Source organism: Phyllostomus discolor, chromosome 3 (genome assembly GCF_004126475.2).
Source record: "Phyllostomus discolor isolate MPI-MPIP mPhyDis1 chromosome 3, mPhyDis1.pri.v3, whole genome shotgun sequence".
Lineage (NCBI taxonomy): Eukaryota > Metazoa > Chordata > Mammalia > Chiroptera > Phyllostomidae > Phyllostomus > Phyllostomus discolor.
This window is the reverse complement of record NC_040905.2, coordinates 116,068,852-116,096,457: the sequence shown is the minus strand read 5'-3', so window position 1 is coordinate 116,096,457 and position 27,606 is coordinate 116,068,852. Positions and strand designations below refer to the sequence as shown.

General features: G+C 47.9%; 1 protein-coding gene across 3 annotated transcripts; it reads left to right on the top strand.

Moving 5' to 3' along the window:
* Positions 1 to 1,326: 1,326 nt before the first annotated feature.
* DECR2 (2,4-dienoyl-CoA reductase 2) lies at positions 1,327 to 7,557 on the top strand. 3 transcript variants are annotated; one of them, XM_036021157.1, is made up of 9 exons: positions 1,329 to 1,576; positions 2,094 to 2,162; positions 3,326 to 3,377; positions 4,171 to 4,306; positions 4,577 to 4,701; positions 4,780 to 4,873; positions 5,066 to 5,173; positions 5,676 to 5,887; positions 6,993 to 7,077. In XM_036021157.1, exons 1-8 carry the CDS (start codon positions 1,497 to 1,499, stop codon positions 5,882 to 5,884), a joined length of 873 nt encoding a protein of 290 aa, XP_035877050.1. In that variant the 5' UTR covers positions 1,329 to 1,496; the 3' UTR covers positions 5,885 to 5,887; positions 6,993 to 7,077. The 3 variants fall into 3 exon arrangements, with proteins under 3 accessions (XP_035877051.1, XP_035877050.1, XP_028370671.1); XM_028514870.2 differs by having other exon boundaries at positions 1,331 to 1,576; positions 5,676 to 5,884; positions 6,988 to 7,557; XM_036021158.1 differs by lacking the exon at positions 5,676 to 5,887 and having other exon boundaries at positions 1,327 to 1,576; positions 6,988 to 7,557.
* The last annotated feature ends 20,049 nt before the right edge of the window (positions 7,558 to 27,606 follow it).

Genomic DNA, 27,606 nt, shown 5'->3' with positions numbered 1-27,606 from the left:
TCCAACCTCCATGAAGTTGGTGCTGTCCCCACCTCCAACTGGTCTGATTCTGCTGGAGGAGCCACCTGCCTTGGGCAGGATTGGAGGTGGCAGGAAGGAGTGACAGAGACCACCCTCAGTGCAAAGAGCCTGCTAACCATGGCCTTCCCCCCTTCATGTCTTCCTGTGGCTGCCTGGTGTCCACTTGTTTTCATGTTGACACTATATCTCACCCCTCACTCCTGGTCCTCAGGTGTCCCTACTTGTGACAGGTCCTGGACACTGCATGTCATTACATCTCCTGAGACTGACCTGGTCCTCGTTTTCTTTTTCTTTTGCCTTCTGATGATGGATGCCCTAGCCTGTGCCCTTACGTTTATCGCTCTCTAAATGGGTCATTTTGGGAAATGGCACTGGAGCTGGACAAACGAAGTAAAGGCCTTTCTTGTTTTCCATGGCTTTTCTGTGCTAGAGTCTCCTTACCTCCTTCTTTCTGACATTTATGCAACAGGAGGGCAGTGCCTGGGAGGTGAGGGTATTTACATGGTGAACACCTCCCACAGCATTACTCAAACCAGGTGTTTTGTTTTTTTAAAGGCTTCATTTATTTTTTAGAGAAAGGGGAAGGGAGGGAAATATAGATCAGTTGCCTCTCCCATGCCCCAAATGGGAGACCCAGCTCACAACCCAGGGATGTGCTCTGACTGGGAATCGAAATAGCAACCCTTCGGTTTGCAGGGCAACACTCAATCCACTGAGCCACACCAGCCAGGGCCTATTTTATTTAGTTTTATTTTAAAATTATTTATTTTTTAGAGAAAGAGAAGGGAGGGAGAGAAATATCTCCAGGCTGCCTCCGCACACGCCCTGACCAGGATTCCAACCAGCGACCTTCTGTTTTTGCCTGACGCCTTCCCAATCAGAGGCACACGTTGTTAGGGTACCAGGTGTTTTAAACGCACAGCTGAGCCAGCAGTGGTGTGGGCAGCCCAGCGGCTCTCCTGCCGGCCGCTAGCCTGACCTTAACCTGGAGACCGAGTGTCCGCTGAGTCCAGCTAGTTCCAACCACGGCACCCAATCTTGTGGGAAGGACCCAGTCCTGCGGGCGGTTTCGAGGACCGCTCACCTGGCAGCCATGGAAATCCGCCTGCAGAACTGCCCTTGTGCTCACCGTGGTTCTGGAACTGACTAGCCAGCCCCCAGTCTCAGCAGGCCTTGCGGCCGCGGAGGGCAAAACATCCTGGAAGACGCTAGGAGGCCCCTGTGGGTGGGGCTAGCGGGCTGGTGGAGCGTGGCCTCCTGAGAGCCGCGGGGAGGCAGCTGTGGGTGGGGCGTCCTGGGAGGAGCTAGGGCCTCTGTGGGAGGGGTGAATGGGCGGGTTTTCCGTGAAGTCTGGGCTCGGTGGGTGGCGGAGGTGACCTCACTAGAGCGCCGCTTGCCCGGGTGGTGGGAGGCTCGTGCTCGGATTCAAAGCGGGTTCTTGCTGTCCTCGCTGCTGCGGGTCTGAACCGAGCGCCATGGCCCAGCCGCCGCCCGATGTCGATGAGGACGATTGTCTTCCTGAGTACCGCCACCTCTTCTGCCCGGATCTACTCCGGTGAGGGCTGAGTCCGGGCCTACGTTCCAGGCTTCTCGAGAAGCGGTGTCAAGGAACTGGGGGTGCCGGGGAACGGGGCCGGAGACTGGAGGAGCCCGGGGAGTGGAGCCCGGGGTTCGGCGTGTCCAAGTATTCCTCCATTTTGGTCTTTGTCCTGTTGAGAGCACGTTTTGTTTGTCTTGGCCAGTGGTGGTAATTCCTAATGGTGTTCTGGAGGGTGGTAGTGAGGGGCAGTTAGAGCAAGGCTTGTAGGTTTTGAAAACATTACTCACTAAACTGACAACTTTATAAATAGAACTTAAGGCTGAAATAGGATTTCCCAAAAACCCAGAAAGCCTAGGAATGCATGCTGCAGTGTTGCATTTTCTTACAGAAATCATTCACTTTCCTTGTCAACAGTCTAAATTTGATAGAGCTGACTAGTTCAAAGGGTCAAAGTTCTTCCAGAGCAGCAGCCTTCCCCCACTCCTCAGTTACCGGGGATATCTTTAAAGAGCCTCTTGTTTTCTTCCCCCAGGGACAAAGTCGCCTTCATCACAGGTGGTGGCTCTGGAATAGGGTTTCGAATTGCTGAGATTTTTATGCGGTGAGCACTGTTCTGTTTGCTCTGTGCCCATCATCCCATCCCACCCCCAAGACTGATTCTCACACCTCCCAGCTGGATCCTGGGATTCCTGGGCAAGATGCTGGTGGGTGTGGGAACCCTTCTAGGCAGTGAGCCATAGGAGAACATCTGAAAGGAGTCTAGTGCTGTCCCAGGGGAGGCGGGACTCCAGAGCCCTCTCCTAGATGTTAGTGGGGACTGTGTAGCTCTGGCATCAACACCCTCATTTATACAAAGGTGGGGTTCAACAGGTCGAGGTAACTCTGTTGCAGAGCCCCCTGGGGCCTCGCTTAGCCAGGACCATGGAAGGCCCAGCTGGACGCAGAGCATAGTGTCTCTTGAGAAATAAGTTCTGTGGCCTCGGGTCCAGGTCAGCAACTTGTCACCCCAGTCCTGGAAAGGCCCAGAGTTAGGCTGTGGTTTGGGGAGAGGAATCCTGTTGATATCCTTGGAACCCTCTCTAGTTTCTCTTGGACCCCTATCTTTCATACCAGAAGGGTAAGTCCCGCTGGACAAGATTTGGGGGTTCATTCTTTATGGGTGAATTTGTTTTCCTACCTGGTAGCTTTGGGCATGTTGCTTCTCTGAACAGAACATGGCAAGCTGGTAAGGGTCATTTGGAGGAGCAGGTAGAACCTACTGAGCAGGTGATAGCTGCAGTTGTCACCACTACCATAGCGAGGTGGCTGGGTTTGTCAGGAGGTAAGGCAGGGCAGGCGCCCCTGGCGTCAGAATGGGCTCTCTGTCCTCACTCCAACATCAAAGGGAGAGAGGGCAGGGGCCTGTGTGGCTGTGCCTGGGGACCCAGCAGGCCCCATGCAGATGCCTGGGCTCCATCTGATGCTCACAGCTGCTTTTGCTATGCATGTAGTGTTTGGGGCAGGTCCCATATCCTGGTACCAGAGAGTCCCTCCCAAAAACCTTGGGGGTAGGACTTAGGGCACTCACCTGAAGTCCTACCACAGTGGCTCCGCCCTGCTCAGACCCCTGTGTCCTCTGTCAGCTGTACCTTTTGTCCCAGGCTGGGTACTTCGGCCTGAGAGACCCTTGGGGGACAGGAGCTCTGCTTAGAGCTCTGGTCAGGAGCCCACCTAGGTGTATCCCTTGTACCTTGTCATCCTCACTCCTGCCCTCTGGATTTGCAGGCACGGCTGCCACACAGTCATCGCCAGCAGAAGCCTTCCGAGACTGTTGATGGTGAGGGGGGTCTCTCCTGTGCCCACCCCATCCATGAGTGGCTGTGGAGACCCAGAGCCTGGGCCTGGAGGGTCCTGAAGCCCAGACACCAAAATCCGCTCCTCTTCCAAATCTTGAGCTTCAGTGGAAGTTGCCTCCCAGGACACCCCAGGGTTTTTTTGTTTTTTTTTTAATCTAAATATTGTGCCCTATGAGGGACTGTCACATTGAGTGGTACTGCCGCCAGGAGAGATCTCTGAGCGCACTGGGGTTATAGTAGTAGTCCACATGTCCCACACACCCAGGAGGAGGGTCTCACCACTGCCACAGTGTGTCTCTGGGCAGGGACTGGAAGCCAACTAGATTGTCCTGGAAGGTGATGTGGAGGGAGGAAACTTGGGCAGGTGGTGGAGGAGAGAGGTTGAATGTCTTAGAAATGTCCGCTGGGGCGGCGGACCCAGAGAATCATTGCACAGTAGCTGTACCTCCCAGGATTGGAGTCTAGCAACAAACCCTGGCTTCCCAGCAGAACACACCTGGACACATACTCCTCGGATTTTTTTTTTTTTTCAGATAGAGGAAAGGATAGCAAGAACATTGATTTGTTGTTCTGCTTATTTATGCATTTACTGGTTGCTTCTTATATGTGCCCTGACCAGAGATCGAACTCACAGCCTCGGCATATCAGGACAATGCTCTGACCAACTGAGCTGCCCGACCAGGGCCCTCCTCACATTCTGAAGGGTTGTTACCTCCAGGCTGAGGCCACTTGGCCACTGTTCACCTCTTTTCTCTCTCCCTGTCTGGCTTCTAGGCTGCCAAAAAGCTGTCTGCTGCCACTGGCCAGCGGTGTCTCCCTTTATCTCTAGATGTTCGAGCTCCCCCAGCCATCATGACTGCCGTGGACCAGGCACTGAAGGAGTTTGACAAAATTGACATTCTCATAAACTGTGAGTCACTTCGAGCAAGGATGGGGTTTTCTGATGAGTCAGCAATACCAGACCTTCCTACTTGGAGATCCCAGTACTTCTGTTCCAGGCTCCCGGCCACTGTCTTGGCCCAACTCTGCTCCTTCTGAGTCATTGCACTGTGAACTCTGCTGAATCAGAGTCAGGGGCACTCTCAGGCCTTCTTCCCTGTCCACCTTGGACCACCCTGACATCAACATGCTCTGATTTCCCAGGGCTCTAGCACCATCCACGTCTCCTTCCTCCTTGCAGGTGCGGCTGGTAACTTCCTGTGCCCAGCCAGTGCATTGTCCTTCAATGCCTTCAAGACTGTGATGGACATTGACACCTTAGGCACATTCAATGTGTCTCACGTGCTCTACGAGAAGTTCTTCCGGGTGAGTGTTCTCTTGGCTGGGACCTCCCCTCTTCTGACCTTCTGCTCACTGACACCCCTGTCACATCATGTGTTGCAGGATCATGGAGGAGTAATTGTGAACATCACAGCTACCTTGGGTATCCGTGGGCAGGTGCTCCAACTGCATGCAGGTTCTGCCAAGGCGGCTGTGGGTACGGCACCTCATCTGATCTGCTCTCCTGGGTTCCTTAGGGTTTCTTTCCAGCTCATCCTTGGAGGTCAACAGTGTCCGAGTAGGCAGTGGAGAGGCCTAGCCCTGGACCTGAGTCCCCACTTCCACCTAGGCTGCCCCAGAAGGCAGAGCATCCCTGCATTCTCCCTCACGATGTCTTCCTCCCTTGCAGATGCAATGACACGGCACTTGGCTGTGGAGTGGGGTCCCCAAAACATTCGAGTCAACAGCCTTGCCCCTGGCCCTATCAGTGGCACGGAGGGGTTCCGGCGGCTAGTAGGTAAGGCTCTCAGGGAGAGCATGCCCCTTGGGATGATCCCCTAGGCACAGGCCCCACAGTGCCTCCATGGGGTCCCCTCCCATCTAGCTGGGGCAAGCCTGGGACAAGTGCCAAGTTTTTATGGCTCCCTGGGGCTGGTAAAGAGTTTGTCCTCAAGTCAGGTCAGGGCCATTTGTAGTTAGCACACAGCTGCAGTGGACTAATGATCAGCCAGACTTGGGCAGCTGTTCCCTTGAGGTAGAGGCCACAGAGCTGCTGGTCTTGATGTGTGAGTTGGACACAGAGTGGGGCTCCCATGGAAGCTTCCAGAACCTTGGCAGGGTGTACATCCGAAAGCCCTGTGCTGACCCTGTGGCAGTGTTACTCAGTCCTTGGCCTATCCTCCTCTGCCAGGATGATGCTAGCAGGACCCACGACATTCTCAGATGTGATTTAGGGAAAGCTGGGCAGGGAAGGGTGGAGAGTCCTGGCGTCCTGGGACTCATGAAGGCTGACCTCCCAGGTGACTTTAAAGCCAGCAAGGTCCTGGCCAGCCCCCTGCAGAGGCTGGGGAACAAGACAGAGATCGCCCACAGTGTGCTCTACCTGGCCAGCCCTTTGGCATCCTACGTGACGGGGGCCCTGCTGGTGGTCGATGGCGGAACATGGCTGATGCAACCTAATGACATCAAGTTGATGGCGGATTTTGCATCCTTCTCTGCTAAGCTCTAGGTGATGTCACTCACGCCTTCAAGGGGGTCAGTTGTGTCCATAGCACCCTTCCCCAAACCCCCGCCTGGTGGGCTGGTAGTCACTCTCTGCGCCCTGATTCATTTTCCTTCAATTCCTTGGGCACATTTCTAGATGTGTCCTTCTGCACTTTTGGGCTTCCACTACCTCAACAGACCAGGCCATGTGTGGGGCAGGGCTATGGAGGGGTCTTCTTGGGCAGCACCGGGAGGGGGTCCAGCCCAATAGAGCTGCACCCTAGACCTCAGGGACACCTGCAGCCCAGGATGGGCATTGTTTGCCTGTAGCAGACAGGAGTGTCTTTCTCTTCGGGACCTCCCCTGGGTGACCCTCTCTGTAGGTCTGAGGGCTGGCTGAGCCCGTGGGGACAGGGAAAGGGTGCCATTGCTCGCTGCCTTCCCTTCCTTCCCACCAGTCCCAGTAGTGTGGCTGCTGCATGAGGCCCACTCACCCTGGCTCTCTGAGTAACAGCTTCCTCTGAGGAGGGCTGAGGTCCTGCCTGTGCCTCTGAGCCCTTCTGTCCTCTGAACTCCCTGGGTCCCCAATGCACGGTAGTGGTGGAATGCTTTAGGACTTCGGCTGTCTCCTATTCCATCTGAGGAGGCGTGTATGGTGAAGGAGCACCCCAGGAGTTGACAGTTCAGTCATACTGTGAAGCCAGGTTTGGAGCAGGCTTCAGCAATGTTCTCCCCACCCCAGCCTTCCTCCCTGGAGACGGGTTTGTAGGCACAGGTGATGCTGAGAAGCCTGTCTTCTGAGGCCCTCTGTGGTCTGGTTGCCATCAGACACATTCTGACTCCCTGTGAGCGACCAGACAGCTGGGGGTGGTGGGGGCTGGGAGCCTGGGCTGGTAAACCAGTCACTGGGGTGAGGGACACTCATCTAGGGAAGGCTCTGGAAGAAGATAGGAGGGACTGCTGGTGTCTGCCCCCCAGGGGGGATACAAGGCTTGGCTGCCCAATGCCCTCTCCCGGCCATTTGTGGGTGCTGCCCAGGTGGCAGATACAGCCTCCTAGGCTATGTAGAGATGGCCCTGGTGCCTTTCAGTCCTCTGTGACCTTGGTGTCTGCTGGCATTTCTAACAGGCGCTGGACAGCTGAGGCAAAGAAGGCTTTCTGAAGGGGAGACTGGCCCACAGCCTACTCTTGGATTCCTAGGACCTGCCTCTCCCTCAGCTGAGAGCCCCAAACCAACCACCCCAGCAGAGTATCTGAAGTGAAGACTGGCCCCTCCTCTGGGAGCTGTGCTGTGTCTACATTGCCTTCCCATGGCCCCACCTCCTGTGCACGGGTGGGAGTGGCCAAGCAATTAGGGCCAGCCTGCTGACCTGCACACACCACACAGATGTCTGCCAGGGGGCGGTTGGCATTCCAGAGCTCCCTGGAGTGTGAGGGTACAGACCAGATGCTGGGATATGCCCCTTACCCCCTGCCCTAGGGTTAGGGGCAATCCCACTTGCCTGCTCTGCCTAGCCCCAGCCTGTGTCCAGTAGGTGCCCCGAGGTTCAAAGCCCTCAAAACTGTAGGTCAGCCCACTGTAGGAAAGGTAGGTGGGCACATACCTTTCCTCCCTGCCTTGTTGTTACTGCTCATTTGTATAAGCACAGATCCTAGAGCTCTGCCAAAAAATGCATTTCCTTCAAAAATATTTTTACTGTGAAAATATCTATTCAGCCCTGGCTGGTGTGGCTCAGTGGATTGAGCACCAGCCTGAGAACCAAAGGATAGTCGCTTCCATTCCTGGTTAGGGCATGTGCCTGGGTTGTAGGCCAGGTCCCCAGTGAGGGGTGCGTGAGAAGACAACCACACATTGATGTTTCTCCCTCTTTCTCTCTCCCCTCCTCGCTCTCTGAAAATAAATAAAATCTTAAACCAAAAACCACAAAAGTCTATTTATTGGAAATCGCAAAAGCTTTTAAAAGGAAAAAGGAAGCTACTTGAAAAGAATCAGTGGTGATCTGGTCATTTACAGGTAGGGGTTTGTTTCTTTGCTGTCTTTTTCTTGTGAAGAGTTTAGGAAAACACTTTCTACCTAATGCTTGAAGTCCTTTCCCGTTCTGAGGCCTTTGGATCCAACCCTGAGGCAAGGAGAAGCTGTCTGCCCCCCTGGGGGTAGGGGGCCTTAACCCTGCAGGGTCCTTGTTTGTTCTCAGTAAGTTCCCACTGCCACTACGGTGCTGAGTGTGAGCTTTGCCCCAGATGACCAAGTTCTCTTGTCTGTTGTTCAAGTCCCTTCATTCTGTGAAAAGAGACTGCCTCTCCACAGGTGCAAAGGGACTGACAGGGAAACCCCAGCACCAGACCAGCTGGGATGGAGCACCTTTTGCTATTTATTTTTAAAGATTTTATTTATTTTTAGACAGAGGGGTAGGGAGGGAGAAAGGGAGAGAAATATCAGTGTGTGGTTGCCTCTTGTACTCCCCACACTGGGAACCTGGCCTGCAACCCAGGCATGTGCCCTGACTGAGAATCGAACTAGTGACCGTCTGCTTCGCAGTCTGGTGCTCAATCCACTGAGCCACACCAGCCAGGGCACCTTTTGCTATTTAAAGTTTCCCCTAGTCAGGGAGAACAGAATGTGGTGGCATCAAGTTCACCAGCAAGGCAGAATGGGTTCTTAGGATATTTCTTGGGGGAAAGAGAGAACAGTGAAAGCAGTTTACTGGGGACACCAAGCCAGTGAGAGGCAGAGGCAGTCCTGAACCCCCCTTCTCACAGACCAGAGAGCTTGGGCATGCTGTCGTGTAAAGAGCAGGCCCTGGAGGACGGCCTGGCTGGGGAGGGTATACCACCATCAATGATCAGGCCCTGCTTTTGAATGTTGGGATACACAGTTGAGGTCCAGGTTTCAGCAATAAAACTTTTTTTTACAATTATATTTTATTTTTTATCCTATTACAGTTGTCCCAGATTTCCTCCGTTTGCCCCCCTCCACCTGGCCTCCCCTACTCCCTCAGGCAAACCTTGCACTGTTGTCTATGTCCATGGGTCATGCGTATATGTTCTTTGGCTACTCTACTCCCCATATGTATTTTACATCCCCATGACTATTCTGTAACTACCAATCTGTACTCCTTAATCTCTTCACTTTTTTTGCCCATCCGCCTGACACTCCTCCCAACTGGCAACCATTTATGATTCTGTTTCTGTTCTGCTTATCTATTTTGTTTTTTATTTTTAAAAAGATTTTATTTTTCAGAGTGGAAAGGACGGAGAAGGAGGGAGGGAAACATCAATGTGTGGTTGCCTCTCATGTGCCCCCTAATGGGGACCTGGGTGGCAACTCAGGCATGTGCCCTGAGATTCAAACTAGTGACCTTTTGATTCACAGGCTGGCACTCAACCACCGAGCCACACCAGCCAGAGCTATTTTGTTTTTTAGAAACAATTGTTGATAGATGTGTATTTATTGCCATTTTATTGCTCATATTTTTTCATCTTAACAGCCATTAATATTTCATGTACTGGATTGGTGGTGAGGAACTCTAGCTTTTTCTTGTCTGGGAAGCCCTTTATCTGTCTTTCAATTCTAAATGACAGCTTTGATTGCTGTTGGCACATCCAAGGTCAGCCACCACCGGTGTTCTGTCCAGAGTCACACAGCATAAGCTATAAAGCGATCTGCAGATGGCTACTACTTGTGCTGGGTTTGGACGTGCTCAGGTGAAGCCAAGTTTTGGCCCCAGGCTGGCTACTGCTAGTGCTGGGCTGGACTGTTTAGTGAGAGGTAAGGGGCTCACTGAAACCAGATGCTATTTGTTTGAGAGAATTTAGGAAAATCTGAAGCACGGGTCAAAACAGGCCATTCATATGAAAAACCACTGCAAATAGCTTGGGTGGGGCAGGGCCCTAAGGAATCTCTGGGGCGGGGCAAACTGTGAGGCAAGTTGATGGAATCTCAGATGTGGTGCCTGCCTGTGGGTTCTGTGGCTCTGTGTGGGGAGGGCTCAGAAAAGGAACAATATCCTGTGCCAGCATCTCTGGGAGAAAGCTGACCCCCCAGTTCTTATCTTTTTTTTTTTATTTATTTTTTATTTTTTTAATTTATTGATTATGCTATTACATTTGTCCCATTTCCCCCCTTCTCTCCCCTCCACCCTGTACCCCCCTCCCACCCACCTTTCCCCCTTTAGTTCATGTCCATGTGTCATACTTATGAGTTCTTTAGTTTCTACATTTCCCGTACTATTCTTGCCCTCCCCCTATCTATTTTCAACCTACATTCTATGCTACTTATTCTCTATACCTTTTCCCCCTCTCTCCTCCTCCCACCCCCCTGCTGCTAACCCTCCATGTGCCCTCCATTTCTGTGGTTCTGTTCCTGTTCTAATGGTTTACTTAGTTTCTTTTGGTTTTGCTTTAGGTGTGGTTGTTAATATTTGTGAGTTTGCTGTCCTTTTACTATACATGTCTTTTCTTTATCTTCTTTTCTTAGATAAGTCCCTTCAGCATTTCATAAAATAAGGGCTTGGTGATGATGAACTCCTTTAACTTGACCTTATCTGAGAAGCACTTTATCTGCCCTTCCATTCTAAATGAGAGCTTTGCTGGATAGAGCAATCTGGGATGTAGGTCCTTGTCTTTCATGACTTGGAATATTTCTTTCCAGCCCCTTCTTGCCTGTAAGGTCTCTTTGGAGAAATCAGCTGACAGTCTGATGGGAACTCCTTTGTAGGTTACTGTCCCCTTACCTCTTGCTGCTTCTAGGATTCTCTCCTTCGTTTTTACCTTGGCTAATGTAATTATGATGTGCCTTGGTGTGTTTCTTCTTGGGTCCAACTTCTTTGGGGCTCTCTGAGCTTCTTGGATTTCTTGGAAGACTGTTCCCTTTGCCAGATTTGGGAAGTTCTCCTTTATTATTTGTTCAAATACGTGCTCAATCTGTTGCTTTTCCCCTTCTGATTCTGGTACCCCTATAATTCGGATATTGGAACGTTTAAAGGTGTCTTGGATGTTCTTAATCTTTTCCTCAATTTTTTGAATTCTTATTTCATCATGCTTTCCTGCTTGGTAGATTCTATCTTCCTTCTGGTCCACTGTATTGTTTTGAGACTCATATTCCTTCCTTTCACTATTGGCTCTCCTCCGCGTGTCTTCCTGCATCTGTTTTATGGTAATCTGCATTCTTTCATCTAAATTTCGTCCAAAATCAACCAGTTCCGTGAGCTTTCTGATCACCAGTGTTTTGAACTGTGCATCTGATAGACTGGCTAATTCTTGGTCGCTCAAAAGGATAAGTCCTGGGGGACTGATCTGCTCTGTTGAAAACATGGTTTTTTTCCCCCCCGTCTCTCCTTATTTTTTCCGGTCTGGTTGCTCTTGTTATGGTGGGGGCGGAGCCTTAGGTGCTCACTGGGGCTGGGCACCCCAGTCGCTAGATTGTGACGTTATAAGTGGGGGCGGGGCGGAGCGGGAGCGGGGCGGGAGAAAACAATGGCGGTAGTTCCATTCCCCTGGACTCAGACCCTTGTCTGGGCCTCTGGGCCGCGAGCTCTGCCCTGGTCCACAATCGCTACCCCTCTGGGTCTGCCAGCCGCAGCTTGCGTACTCAGGGATCGCCGCTGCTTTCTTGCGCCCCCGGATGGCTTTTGCGCCGAGTTCGCGCCAAACCTTCCCCCGACCTCCGCGCGCCGCTGACCCGAGCCAGCCCCGCGCCCGCCGGCTCGTCTTCTCCTACCAGTCCGGATGAACGCGTCTACTTCAACTTCCTGGCTGCCCGACTTCCATTCAGATAAATCCTCTGCCGGATCTGGGTGTTATTCTGATAGTAAATTATTGTTGTAAATCATTGGTTTTCCAATCTTGGTTGTACGAGGAGGTACGGTGCATCCACCTATTCCTCCATCTTGCTGGAAGTACCCCAGTTCTTATCTTAATGCCATGGACAATTCAGTCCCTCCCTGTATGTCTCTGATACCTTTCAATCTGCTGCTCCCACGATGGACCTCAGAGGAAGTGAGTCTAAGTAAGTCTGTGCATGGGCCCTTTAAGAACTGCCTGATACTCCAGCAGTTTCTGTCTTCCCCAGCCTCAATTCCTGCTGATTTTTACAGCCAGAAGTTATGGGGGCTTATCTTTCTGGCAGTGGAACCTTGGGCTGGGGAGCCCAGTGTGGAGCTGAGACCCCTCGCTCCTGAGATAGTCTTCCTGAGTTGTATCAGCCACACCTGGGTGTGGGACCAGCCCGTTCTGTGTCTCTACCCCTCCTCCCAGTCCTGATGTGGTTTCTTCTTTAATTCTGTAATTGTAAGGCTTCCATTCAGCTCAATTTCTGATGGTTCTGAATGATGGTTGTTCTATAGGTTAGTTGTAATTTCAATGTGGTTGTGTGAGGAGGTAAGCTGTGTTTACCTGTGCCACCATCTTAACTGGAAGTCTGCTAAGACTTTTATTACTTATTAGCCAGGGCTGTCAGGAGAAACAGAAACAATAGGATATATACTGATACAAGTGGGATTTATTAGAGGGATTAAATTATAGGAGGCCAAGAAGTCCCATGATCTGCAAGCTGGGGACCCAGGAGAGCTGATGGTGTAATCAGTCAAAGTCCTGAGAACCAGGAGCTCTGATGGCTGAGGGCAGAAGAGAGAAGTCTGCTGTCAGTGGATTGGATTAGATGATGCCACCCACATTAGTGAGGGTGGATCTTCACTCTGTCTAGTGAAGCAAGTGCTCATCTCCTCCAGAGACACCCAACTATTTGGGCATCCTTCAGTCCACTCAAGTTGACACATAAAAGTTACAGTAAAGTTTGTCTCCCTGCTCCTTCATCACTTGCATGTGATGGTCATTTTGGTTATGAGAAATCAGCTTCTGGCTTAGTCCACCAGCCCAGGTATCATCCTGCAGGTATGGGATGGCCACTGGGGGCTCATGGGTACAGGTGAGTCCAGCAGTCATCACTTGTCGGGTTGTGGGGCTGGTGAGGAGGGCCAGTACACAGGGTGTGACATCATTTCCAGCAGAGGCACTTGGCAGAGAACTAGGTTATGCCCTTTCCCATTAATCTCTAAAATTCCCCTAGAAGATGCCAGGTTACCTGAAAGGAAGGGTAATTATTTTTAACAACTTAAAAAAAATTGATTTGAGAGAGAGAGAGATTGATTTTTGCTCCACCTTTTAAATGCATGCATTGGTTGCTTCTTGTATGTGCCCTGGCAAGAGACTGAACCCGCAACCTTGGTGTACTGGGATGACACTCTACCCAATTGAGCTACCAGGCCAGGGAGGAAGGATAATGCTTAAATATGTGAACCCTAGTCAGAGTTTTCTGAACCTTAACTGTGGAAGCTGATTTACAGGCCTTGCTTCCCTTTTGATGGGGTCAGGGTGTTTTACTTTCATTCTTTCAAAACTATACATAAAATCAGCCAAAGCAGAGGGCTGCTAACCATAAAAAATTACCACTTGGGGTACAGCCTTACAGCCCCTTTTCCATGTCTTTTTATTCTCAGGGAGCAGATACACACATACAAAAGCATTGTGTGCTGTATTGAATGAGTAGATGAATGCCCTCTATGCTGTTGTGAGTCACGCAGATTATTCCTGAAACGTTGCTATTGTATAATGCAATGAATATCTGGGCACACTTTATCTTTGTATTTACAAAAAGTAAAGGAGATCTTTAAACTGCCTTAAATAACCAGTGCTAATTTGGGGGCCTTTCTCTTTGCTGACTCCTCCTGTTCCTGTGGTAACTTGGTAAAATTTGACTGGCTCACGTGCGCTAGCTTTGTCCTTCAGGTCACCTCTGGAGGACCTGGAGGTTAGACACCTGGTGCTAGTGCTGGTTTCTCAAATGCCTGACTTAGGCCACACTGTTTTCTCAGTTGCTGGGTTGTCATAACCCACCTCCCCACTCCATCCCTCGGAGCCATTCACCTCATCCCCACCCCCACCCCAGTCTTTTATGTTTTCCTCTCCCTTTTCCTTCTATGCACACTGAGCCCACGCTTTGCCCGGAGCTCCAGCTGGGAACCCAGACATGACTTTTACCCTTCTGAACTTCTCTGCTTCCCATCCTCACTGAGTGAAGCAGGAAGAGAGAGGTGACAAATCCCTGAGTACTGCAATTTGAGGCTCAGGAAAGCCACCTACCATGGACTACAAGTTCAAGGTGAGTATCTTCTGTTCCCTGGCTCTGCCCAGTGCTGCGGCTGAATAGTGACATCCTCTTGCGCAAGGCAGATAGGCTGTTTGGGTACAGGGCTTCCCATATTGGGAAGGGGGCTGGGCTTGGGCCCCTTCAGCATTTCCCTCAGGATACTTAGGTTGACCTCTGCTGGATGCACATGACAGAAACCTACTCTAGTTGTTCAGATCCAAAGAGAGGGAATGTATGGGGAAGACCTGGCTCCAAGGGTAGGATACTCTGGAGCTCAGGGGCAGAGCTTGGACTGAGGGCTCTGGGGACCCTTCTTTCTCTCAGCTCCACCTGGCCCTGTGAGCCAGCGGTGTGCATAAGCTGTAGTCCAGCCCCCTGAAGAGAAAGGTGACATTTCTCCTGTCAGGCCCACCCAAATTCCTGAAGAAAGGTGCATGTCCACTTGGATTGGGTCAGGTATCCGACTCTTGTTCATTAAACTGTGGCCAAGGATTGATCATACCATATGATCACGACAGCTCCCACTGCAGCCATGACCTTGATTGGAGAAAGGCTGCTTCTGGAAAATGTGTGTTATAACAGATCATCTCATGTGGGTCCTGAGTCACACTAAACAAACTCCTTGAAGATCGATGTGTAGCCCAACAAGCTGATAATGTGTGTTTGTGTTGGGGGGTGTGTACACCCTTTTTCAGCGCTCTGGGTACATTGGGGGTTAGAGGTGCCTGTCTCCACAGGAAGACAGGAGCAGGTGCCAGCAACTTCAGAGTGAGATGGTAAAAAAAGGAAAACCATCCAAACTTTGACTGAGTCAGGAGGAATTGTGCCTTTCAAACTTTTGTTTTATTTTTAATCTAGGAAATGTATTTTACTAAATTTGAAGGTGAGAAAAAAATCCTGTCCCACTGAATCGAATATCAGTAAACATGAGTGGAGCTGTGCTCTCAACTGCTTAAGGCTACTGGGGGAGAGTGTGATCTAGATCTAAAATGGTCTTCTCTCTAGCAAATGTTCATCTTGTTTTCAAAATTGTAAATTAAGATTTACAATTGGCTGGCAGTTTTTGTTCACAGCTTGATTGAAATATAATTGACACACAAGAAACTGCACTTATAGAAAGTGTCTGATTTGGTGAGTTCTGACATATGTCCATGCAACCATCACAAAAATCACAATAAGGTACATACCCATCACCTGAGAACTACCTCTTCCCATCCCTTGGAAATCCTCCCCCTGTCCTTCCCCTCCCCTTTATCCTCAGGTGACAGTATGGAAGAACTGGTGTGCCATCCAGGATGACAGCTCAGGGGCTAGGAGGGCAAGACCAGCCAGAAAAAGGGTGGCCATATGGGAGGAAAGGCTCCATGAGGAGGAGGTGGATCTATGGCATCTGGCTGAAAGGTGGGAATAGTAGGAAGAAGTGTGGGGCACTCAGCTGAGCCCAGGACCCCTTTTTCAGGGGCCAAGCGCAGGCTGTTTGGTGGCCCTGCTCCTTCCCCACCCTGGACCCTGTCACATCTTTAGGACCACTGGTCAGCTGCCCCCAAAGCACCCTGCATGAGGCTCCCAGGGGGTGACTGGCTGGCTCAGCCCTGGTTATTGTGCCCTGGGATGCAGAGCTCTCTACAAGCACCAATGTCCTGCCCGAATGGCCCACAGTGCTCATTGAGGGAAGAGCCTGTCACAGACACATCTGGAATGGCCCCCTTTGGGGACAACCCCCCAGAGCCTGCTCCCCAACTCTCTGATCTGGACTCCTAGTATCACTTCAGTTTTGACCCAAATTACTTTCAAATATTACAATAAAATGGCTGATAGAGGTAACCTCACAAACAGGTTGGGAAACTGGCTCATTGAGAGAAATAAAGTTGGGTACTTACCCAACTTTACCTGACAGAAAAACTCCAAATAGATTAAAGACATAGCGTGAATGGGAAAAATAGAAATATAGGCAGATATCTTTGAGAGTGGGTAGAGGATTTATTTGCTTAATTTTAAAAGTGTTTGATTACCAAATTCTTAAATATGTGGACAAGATTTAATAACAAGACAAAACCAAGAGACACCCACATATTCACCACCAGGTTCATCAGATGTTGATCATTTGCCCTGATTGCTCCCAGTCTGTCTTTTAAGGAGATAAAATTTACTGGTAGAACTAAATTTTACCTTTCACCCCTTTCCTGTTCTGTCCCCCTCAATATAATTCCCATATTTGTTTTGGTGTTTTTACTACCAATAAAGGTATTTGAAAACAGCAGACATCATTGAGGATGTCTTTTTATACTCTGCAAAAACGGTATTGCACAGTTCTTTTCTTGCTTTCTTGCTTTTTTTACTTATTTTAGAAGTCATTCCATGTTGATGTGGCAGATGTGGTTTGTTCATGGAAACTACTACATAATACTGGTATTCCATTACAACAGACTACACCTCAGCCAGTCAGCTGTCTCTTTATGGAACTGTTAGCATAAGTAGCTAGATATTAATACATAGAAGGGAGCAAAGGGAATCAGACATTAAGAGGTCTAAGAAGACTAGACAACTATGGAGCGGAATCAGACAATAAGCCTGATTAAGCCTGGAACTTACAGCTTTGGATACCCCAGGGAATTGCAGAATTGCCCCACCAAGGAAATGAACACCCTTCTCTCCCCTGTGTAGGAAGGAAGGACTGGCTTTCCAATCTCCCCAGGGTTAAACTGGTCCATTTGCTGGACTATGGGGGTGGGGGAAGAATAAATAGTAAAGGATAAATTGCACTGCTGGGCAAATGGACAGTAGAAGCCAAGATGAAGGAGGGGGAGGTAAGCACACATGCAGGAGAAGACAGGATGATGCAGGGGGATGTGGGCACATGTGTAGTAGGAGCCAAGATGGCAACCGTGAAAACCTATCTTCCTAGCCTGGGAAAAGGATTGCATTGAATAAGAGACACAGAACTCTGGAAGATCTTGAAAATGAATTGGTTAGAGAGAGGGCCCAAAACCAGCCTGCAAAAAATTGGAAAGCTGATTGGTTAGTTTGAAAGAGTACCTGGTCCTTCCCAAGCTCAAGATTATATAATCTGAGCCTAATAACGGCAAGTATGCGCACTCTCTCACTCTCTCTTTCAGTAACACGCATTCATTCACATGCTTGAAATTTTCTCTCCACAGCTGCATGGGCTCCAACCATGGGCTCCAAGTGCAAGCCTGGATAACAATAACACAGTGCCAGCCAGAGCAGCCAGGAATAGAGACTATGCTAGCTGGACAGGAATAAAGGCTGTACTGTACTAATTTTTTTTAAAGATTTTATTTATTTATTTTTAGGGAGGGAAGGGAGGGAAGGGAGGAAGAGAGAGAGAGAGAGAGAGGGAGAGAGAAACAGAAACATCAATGTGCAGTTGCTGGGGGTTATGGCCTGCAACCCAGGAATGTACCCTGGCTGGGAATCGAACCTGGGACACTTTGGTTCCCAGCCCGCGCTCAATCCACTGAGCTACGCCAGCCAGGGCTGTACTGTACTAATTTTGACATGGATGAACCAACGACACAGAATTTCTAGAACCTGGCTTTTTTTCTAGCCTTGATGAAGACAGGGCTGGACTCTGTCCACAGTAGGGTGTAGCTGAACCTGGGACAGTCATTTGTGCTTGCTCCAACTTCAGTAAATCTTACCGCCATACCTCATCCTTCCGTGCATGGTGCCTGAAATGTTTTTCTCATGACACTGCAAGGACCCCATTTCCACGGGCAATATCTGGCACCCAATGTGGGGCTCCAGAAGGAATATTAGCTTGTGGTAAGAAAGATGAGATCTCTCCTCTTGTGATGGAAGGTCTTTCCCTCACTTGACTCTCTCTCTCCCCTCTGCTGCTGCCTGTGTATGTTTTCTACTTCTTTTCTCTCTTCTTCCTACTGTCCATTTCAGCTCCATGTATGGAATTCCCCTTGGCCACACCTTCGTGAGTGTGGGTTGAACAGCCTTGCCTCATTGCCTAGTGCCCCAAGCAGCCACTGCCACCCAAGCACGGTGCTCCAGTGAGCATGGGGACCACTTTCCATCTGCCTGCCCCAGAGTCCCCTTGTTTTGAGCACTGTCACAGTGGCTTGCAACTCAGACCTCCATCCTGTGCACAGACCAGCCCTAGCACTGTGGGTCCCTGCAGGGTGATAGGCTGATGGGTGCCAGGGGATGCACAATGTAGGAAGTGTATGCACCTACTGATGCTGTGGTGCTGTTCCTGGCACACAATACCTCAAGCACGCTCAGTTGCCCCTTCCCTATCTGCAGCTGCAAGTGCTCAGGGAATTGGCCAGGGGCCTCCCACAGTCACAATTGAGCCCAGCCAAGCAGGACACCATGTGAGCGCACAGCTCTGCTCTAATTTTCTTCTTCTCTGCCTCCACCCTGGCATGCCCACAATCTGGGAGTGGTCCCTGGCAACCACAAGTTGCTAGTCTCATGACCCACTGCTGTGCAGCTTGGGACTCAGTGAAATGGGGGCTGCCACCATGGATGGAGTGCCCTGCTGGGGGCTGTGGTCCACTGCCATGCTTCTGGCTTCTGCTGCAAATGAAGCTACTCATCTGTGCCCTGGGGGGTGCCATGTAGGGCCAGGGCAACTGAGTTTCCATAGCTGTGCACCGTACCTCGGAAATTGTGCCTCCGAGGCCGACAACATCCAAATCCCACTTCATTAATGCTCCTACAGGTGTAAAATCAATAGAAAGCCTTCACTTGAAAGTACTCACAGAAATGGTAAGGTTGAAATTAAACTAACTGGGAAGTTATAATTTTAAAAGAACCTCCACAACAAAAAACTAATCTATAGACTGAGGACTGAGTGAATGGTAATTTTTCACACAATTTTTGTGTCCTCTCATACCCAGGGGTACTCAGCAATTTATGATCTTCCTAGAGGCCAGCAGGTTTTGCCCCCAGGGTCTGGGGACCTATCTCTGTCAGTCTGGCCCAGCTAATCCTTAGGACAGCTTAATAGATACGCTCCCTTCCCTCCTAGAGAAGGCTGCCCCAACCTTACTAGGCCTCTTGAAAGATCGGGGCTACAGGAAATATGAAAGGCGGGGAAATAGGTTACTAGCCCAAGTACTAAAGGCCAGTTATAGGACTAGTTTTTCCACCTGAGTCAGTAGGGGTACCATCAGAATCATCCGTATGGAGTTAAGGCCACTTGACTAAGCAGAGGGAGCCCAACTAGCCAGCCTGATCACCACTGCAACTTTTGGTACAGTGAGTCTGCCCTCAGAAGACTGGGTAACACTCTGCTCTTGGACACGTGTTGTGTTCTTTGGGAAGGTTTCTGTCCCTGTCGGGGGAGGGGCAAGACCAACGCCATGGGATACTATGGACAACAAAGGAATCGGGCACCAAGGTCTAGTAAAAGAAAGAGTCACACACCATCCTGGGTTTCAGTCTGTGACATAGAGCTAGGAAGCACTGAGGATGCTCATGCATGCCTCCCTTAGCCACCCAGTTTTCTCTCCCTGAAGACGATAGGCAATACCACCTCTGCCCAATCCATAGTGCCTCAAGACACCCGCTTTGGGGTGCATAATTGCCAGCTGGCAAAAATTTGACTCTGGGGCCCTCAAGGAAAGGGCTGATAGATAATTGGCTTTATGAAACCAAAGTCTGTACCTTTGAAATGCAAATACATGGTCTGTAAGAACTCTTATCTGGGCCACCTTTTAAAAGGCAAATTTATGGGAAGTAAATCTTATCAAGAGATAAAAACCTTAGCCATCTGAGCAAATCAATTTTACTTACTTCAGCTGTTCCTTTGCCAATCTAAAGAATGCTAATTGCTTACTTTTCAGCTGTCTAATACAGTTAGAGTTTGGTCCTGTATTTTCCCCTCACCCAAGGATATGTTTATTGATTTTAGAGAGAGAAGGAAGGGGGAGAGGGAGAGAGAAACACTGATATGAGAGAAATATCAACTGGCTGCCTCTCGTGCTCTTGTACACACTCTGACCAAAGATCAAACTTACAACCTAAGTATGTGCCCTAAGTGGGTATTAAACCTACAACCTTTTGGTGCATGGGACAACACCCCAACCAACTGAGCCACCAGCCCAGGACTGACACTTTTTAAAAAGAGACACGGACTTTCCTTTTGCTTTATATTTTTCTAGCTACCTGATCCCTCCAGAATTTGACAGTTCTGAGTAATAGCAATATGTTTGTTTGCATAAATCAAATAAGAATCTGTTCTTTTATAATAGGATGCATAAAACCAATTTCAAATTGTGGTTTTATTAACCAAGACTTTGACTGGAATATCACATCTAAAAGAGGTATATTTGAACTCTGGATGTCATCAGAAAGCTTTAAGAAATTAAGATTGAATCAGAAGCTGATAAAAGCCCAGTGGAGAAATATCCTGGTACCTTCCTTATTCATGTGGTTCATGGTAGTCTTTCCAGGTAAGAAGTGAAGGTTGCTTTCCTGAAAGATGGCAAGGAAGAAAACTCAGGTCATTTTGGGGAAACCTTAAGAACCTGAGGAATTTACCCAAACTTATAGGTATTATAGGCAAAGCCTAATGGCAACTGTGTGACTTGACTTTTTTTTTTTTTTTAAGATTTATTTATTTATTTATTTATTTATAGAGAGGGAAGGGAGGGAGAGAGAGAGAGAGAGAGAGAAACATCAATGTGCGGTTGCTGGGGGTTCTGGCCTGCAACCCAGGAATGTACCCTGGCTGGGAATCGAACCTGGGACATTTTGGTTCCCAGCCCGCACTCAATCCACTGAGCTACGCCAGCCAGGGCTTGTGACTTGACTTTTTGCCTGGAGTGGCTGATTAAAACTCAGCCTGAAGATTCCTTATGAGAGTCCAGCTAAGTAGATTTAAAAGAACCTTTATGATCAATTGCTACTGTTGCTGGGTTTATGCAAATATTTGGGCCAAATTGAGACTGGACTTAATGAAGTCTCTTGGATAAAAACGAGTGTGATTTTGGGAGAGAAACTGTGTTTCAATAGAAATCTCAATGCCCAATTTTAGCTACTAGACTCTAATTCAGTTAATCGTTTCCAAAGTTTTGTTTTTCACCTATAAATTGAACTGGTTCCTGAATTATTCTAGTTTTCTTCAACGCTACAAACTAATATTTAGTTTTTTTTTTCCCATCCTTTGACTTGGAATTATTGAGAACTAAACTTTTTCTAAGGCTGTGTCTGTGTTTGCCATGCAGCATTTACCTAAGTATTTAGTGACATCACCAGCTTTGGCCAAACAGCAGACAAGGAGCATTTATCAGATTGTTACTGCTTGCTATTATTCCAGCAGCAAATCTTCTCAAATGACAGTCTTACAGACTCAGAAACTGGTTTATAATTTGCTGTGTTCATTAACCTTTGTGTTTTCTTCTGTTTCATAGACATAAGCCTTATTTACCTAATTGCTTGTTTATACAATATAGACCTCACTGTGAAAGCCAGTCTGCATTGCTGCCTCCTGAAATGAGACTCGGCAGTTTGGCCGAACCGATTTGTTGTCAAGATTAGATGGTGAAGTCAGTGAAGTATGGGGTGGTCTATTGGCTTCACTTCTAGAATGCAAAACTTTATTATTGAAAAGGCAGGACTAAAATGACCAAAGTTCTGCCACCTTGAAACTACTATCCTTTTCTGCCCAAGTAATTTAGACAGAAAAGGCCTGCTTGAGGAAAAAGATTATAGTCAGAGAAAGGCAAATACCATATGATTTCACTTGTTTGTGGAATCTAATGAACAACCTGAAATAACAAGCAACACAGAGGCAGACTCATAGAGAGCAGACTGACAGCTCTGGAGGGGTGGTTAGGAGGGTGAAGGAGGGATTGAGCAAAAAAGGAAAAGGATTCATGGACATGGACAACAGTGTGGTGGTTGTGTGGGGATGCAGGCAGTGGCTGGAGGTGGAGGAGAGTATAAGTGGGATAAATGGTAATGGAAAAAGTACAATTACAATAAATTTTAAAAAAGAAAGATGATTATAGAGTGTTTTCCTTAGTCTAATTTGAATTAAATACAGTAAACAAGAGGGCTTCAGACAGGTGTGACACACTTTTGTCTAGGAAAGCCCCTCCTACAATTTAATCTGGGACACTCCCTCTATCACTTGATTCTAACCTCTCCTCAGACCTTTAGTTGCTATAATTCTCCTCATTTTGGGGCTATGCCTTTTTAAACCTTCTTGTCAAATTTGTTACCTCTAGAATATAACAAAGATGCCAGCTTGTCCAGCAGTGCCATCCTCTTGATATTGCATATGCCACCTCCCAAGGAAAACACCAAAGTTACCTGGACTTTACAAAACCACTTTCCCTTGTGTGAAGGTTCCCCTTCTCTTTTGCTCCTATCATTGGCAGATAGCAAAAATCTCTAGGCCTTGGGATACGCATGACTACATCCCTTGACAGCAGGAAGAAGGCACAGAAGATGAGATCTTCATCCATTTATACTTGTAAGATTAAAAGCCCAAGATTCTTCAGGGGGAATATGTTAGCATAGGTATCTTGATATTAATAAAAGATAAGGAAGCAATGTGAATCAGACACTAAGAAGTTTAGTCAACTAGGAAGCTGAATTGGACAATAAGCCTGATTAAGTCTGGAAGTTACCACTTCAGATACCCCACAGGATCTCAGCATTACCCCACTAAGGAGATTAATACCCCTCCCTCTCCATGCAGAGAGAAAAGACCGGCTTTCCAATCTCAGGGTACAACCAGTCCACTTGTCCAGAGTATGGGAGGTGGAAGGAATAAGAAATAAAGGGTAAATTCCTCTGCTGGGCACATACCCAGTAGAAGCCCAGGAGGACCTAGGCACACATGCAGTAGAAGCCAAGATGGCACAGGGGAGGTAAGCTGATGTGCAGTAGGAGCCAAGTTGGTGACCATAAAGGCCTGTCTGCCTGGCTTGGGAAAAGAATCAGATTGGATAATGGACACAGAACCCTGAAATATCTAGGAAATGGATTAGTTAGGGTAAGAGCCCAAAACCAGCCCAGGAAGGATTGGGAAGTTGACTGATTAGTCTGATACTGTGCCTGGTCCTTCCCAAACCTGAGATAATATAACCTGAACTCAACAAAGGCAAGCCCCACCTCTCACCCCCGTAACAGGCATGCATTCATTAGCTTGTGCATTCTCTCACCATAGCAGCCAGGTGGGCCTAGTTGCTTCCTGTGGCTCAGCAGCTACATGGGTTCCAACCATGGGTTCCAAGTGTGAGCCTGGATACAATGACACAGTGCCAGCAGGAATGTAGCTGGGAACAGAGACTATGCTAGCTGGACAGGAACAAAGGCTGTATTGGACTAAGCTTTGACATGGACTGAGCCAATGGGACAGAATTTCTGGAACCTGGCCTTTCTTCTGGACTTGATAAAGACTAGGCTGGATTCTGTCCACAGTGGGATTGGAGCTGAACCTGGGACTGTCTTTTGTGTTTGCTCCAGCTTCAATAAATCTTATCACCATACCTCATACCCCATCCTCCCATGTGTGGTCCCCAGAATGCTTTTTTTGCAACACCACAAGGACCCCATTCCCACCAGCAACAGAAAACCAGTGCTACAAAAGCATTCTTCTCCTGTGTCCTCATGAGCCTCTGAACATTCCCTTCCTGTCTCCTCATGAGCCTGAGCATTGGAAGGTACAGAAGTGGAAGTGCTATATTAGTAATGCAAATCCCTATACTCTGTTGGGATTAGACTTAAGCTTTACTCTGATTGGTGTCAATTGCTATCTTTACTCATTTCCTTGAGTACCAGTGGGGTTCAGCATCTTTTTTATATTTATTGGCCATGCGAGTTTCCTTCTCTGGAACTGCTTATTTACATTCATTGTCCATTTTTATACTGGGTGGCTGTCCTTTTATTGATTTTTGAGGAATCTTTGTGTATTCTGGAAATAAATCCTTTGTCAGTTAAATCTGTTCTAAATCTCTTCACAGTTGTGCCCTGGCTTGTGTGGCTCAGTGGACTGAGTGCCAGACTGTGAACCAAAAGGACGCTGGTTTGATACCCATTCAGGGCACATGCCTGGGTTGCGGGCCAGGTTCCCAGTTAGAGGTGTGTGAGAGGCAGTTGATCTCACCTCTCTCTCTAAAAATAAATAAGTAAAAAAGAAAATCTTAAATCTCTTCATAGTTGCTATGGACTGAATTGTGCTCCCCAAAATTCCCTAGCCCTCAATTTGATGGTATCCATGGGAGGCTACACCTAGAAAGAAGCCCTCACCACAATCCAGGAAGAGAGCTCTCAAAAGGAGCAAATTTGTTGTCATTAAAAAAACTTATTAATTGATTTTAGAAAAAGAGGGAGAGAGAAAGAGAAACATGAGTTTGTTGTTCCCCTTATTTATGCATTCAGTGGTTGCTTGTTGTATGATGTGCCTTGACTGGGGATTGAATTCGCAACCTTGGAGCATGGGGGCAATGCTCTAAAGTCACTGAGCTACCCATGCAGGGTCAATTTGCTGCCATCTTGATCGTGCACTTCTCAGCCTCCAGAATTGTAAAAAATACACGTCTGTTGTTTAGGCCACCCGGTGCATGGCAATTGGTCACAGCAGCATGAGCAGACTAAGACAGCAGTTCATGATGTCTTTGGTCAAACAGAGGCTAATTTTTAAAAATACTGTTTTTTACTAAAGTGTAATTTACACACAGTAAAGTTTACCCATTGTAGTGAACAATTCTGTGAATTTTGACAAACGCATATAATACAGAACCACCATTACAATCAAGACATAGAACAGTTTCTTCATTCAGGCAAATTCCCCTCTCCCCCAGCTCTCACTGATCTGATTTTTGTCCTTATACTTTTGGAAGGCTCAAATTTTAATGTATTTAAATTTGAATCATTCTTTTCTTTAATGGTTTGTGATTTTTATAATTGTGTAAGAAATTTCCTGCTCCAAAGTCATAAGTATATTTTCCAAGTCTTCTAAAAGTGTTAAAGTTTTACTTTCTACCTTTATGGCTTTGATTAGTCTGCAATTATTTTTGTATCTGATGTGATATAAGGATCTAGTTCTGAGATTTCTCAGTAGAGAACTGGCACCAGCTATGAAAAGTCTATCCTTTCTTTATGATTAGTAAAGCCAATAAGGATAAAATTAATGGGTTGACTACTCAAAATGAAAGATTTCTGTCTGATTTTCCCAACAGACAGAGTTCACGAAAGGGTGACAGGCAGGGAGAAGATATTTCCAACATCAAAAACTAATGAGGGATTTTACCTAAAGAAAAAGTCAGAGAATCCAAGAGAAAAATAAACATGCGTACAATTGGGCAATTCACAGATGTGAGATCCAAGTTGGTTAAATACATTAAGAAACGTTAGCATTTAGTGAAGTTTGAATAAGAGAAAAATGAATCCTGGCTGGGTGGCTCGCCTGGTTGGAGCATCATTCCAGACACCAAAGAACTGCGAGGTTTGACTCCCGGTCAGGGTACATATCTGGGTTTCAGATTCCATCCCCAGTTGGGATTGTGTAGAAGGCAGCCAATCGATGTTTCTCTTTCATATTGATGTTTCTCTTTCTCTCTCTCTCCCTTCCTTTCTCTTTAAAATGAGTGAAAACACATCCTTGAGTGAGAATGTTTTTCAAAAGAGGGAAAATGAGATGGCATTTTAAGTTCATCAGAGTAGAAATTATATGTAATGTTTACTATAATTTGGTGTATTTCCTCCTGGTTTTAAATAGTGTACATTTAGCCCTGGCTGGTGTGGCTCAGTGGATTGAGCTCCAGCCTGGGAACTGAAAGGTTGCCAGTTTGATTCCTGGTCAGGGCACATGCCTGGGTAGTGGGCCAGGTCCCCAGGTGGGGGCGTGTGAGAGGCAATCAATTGATATGCCTCTCACACACATCGATGTCTGTTGTTTAAGACATTGTATGTGCCTCTCTTTCTCCTTCCCTTTCCCTCTCTCTGAAAACAAATAAAATAAAAAATGTATGTTAAAAAACAGATTTGTGATCAGACTGAGCTTGCCTGTACCCCTCCCCCTACCTCTGTCAGCGGCCAGGTCTCACCCAGATGATGGAGAGGCCCTACTTCGATTAAGGTTTCCTGACCCACTTTCTCTCTACCGCCGTGGCAGGTCCAACAGGGCTGTGACACACAGCTAGGAATCTGCTGAGTTACCTTCCTATTTTCTCGCACAGGCCAAGGTCACCAGGGAAGAGGGATTAGGAAACCCAGCTGCTTAGAGAGTTCCAAAGATAAGTATTTATCTCAAGTGACTTTGAAAAGAAAACATTCAAAGAGGGGGGTTTTCACAGTCACCCAGACTAAAAAACCATTGGATGTGAGCTGCCCCCATCCTCCCTTCCTCTCCTGTGTACCTGATACCTGGTTGAATTAAAACTTGCATAGCAGTAGGCATGGAGAAACGGCAGCAAGGGTTCTACTGAGCTGGTTCATTTCATCTGTGACGTTACCCAACCAAAATGTTCATCTGCCACAAAGGGGATGCTTGGTTTTAATAACTGACCCAGAATGATCATTTTTAATGTTTCACAGAGAGTCTGTTGAATTGGTCCAAACAGGAGGGTGCATACTCACAATGCCATTGTTCCATTTTGGCATATCAGTCAGCCAGTGAATGCAGAATTTTCTGGCATTAGCCCAGCAGCAGGGGAGGAGTGTCTGCTTCCTTCGGATGCAGCCCTGTCGGTTTTTTTTCTTTACCACACCCACATTAACAAGGTTATTTAGAAAGGTGAACACATCACTATAACTACCTCTGAAAATTTTGTCTGGCCAAAGGCAACAGTCCCATTTCAAATTCTTGCCAAAACCAGAGATTTTTTTTTTTTTTTCTGAACACAGTATCTTCCTGATGAGAGCAAACAGCTCTTCAAAGAATTTGAGAATATAGTTTGGGGAAGGGGATCCCTTGCTTTTCTTTTTCTAATGCCCACCTCACAAAATCCAGTACCACATGCCCTGGGATTTTGTCATGGGAGGTGACTCATTTAATTAACACACTGCTCCTCACTGTACACTTGGAAACAGAGGTTCAGTTTCCTTTGGTTCTTGCCAAAGCTGCTTATGAAACATATCTGGTTTGGGTGCCCACGGCATATAAAAATACCAGTTCATACTTTCCCTTGATTCATTTCATTACAGGCTAAATTTAGAATGTCGCCTCGGGCCGGCAGTTCACCTGTTCCTAACTGGCATATCTCCACTGTCATGCTTGCAGCAGGGTGCCCATGTTCCTGTCTGGCGTCCCGTGTCCTCATTGATGAAAGTGACATCTAGAGAAACAGATGCCAGTTGTCAAAGACAGCCACTTTGCTTGAGAGGCTTGGCTGCTGACTGGTGATCAACACTGTACATCCTGTGAAAAACACCTTTTTCATAGGCTTAAAAAATCTCAGTGTTTGACCACGTGTACCTTCGGTTAGAAGTGAGATAAACAGCATTTTCAGTGCTCTCCCACACTCGTACGGGGATAGCGCGGTCCAAGTCTTGCTTCTGCCAATCTCTGCGCGCCACCGCAGGTAAAGCCTGCGACCTATTCGCGCTGTGGGCATCTGCGGAGGGGCGCGGGCTGTGGGAGGAGAGGGGCGGGCACAGCAACGCAC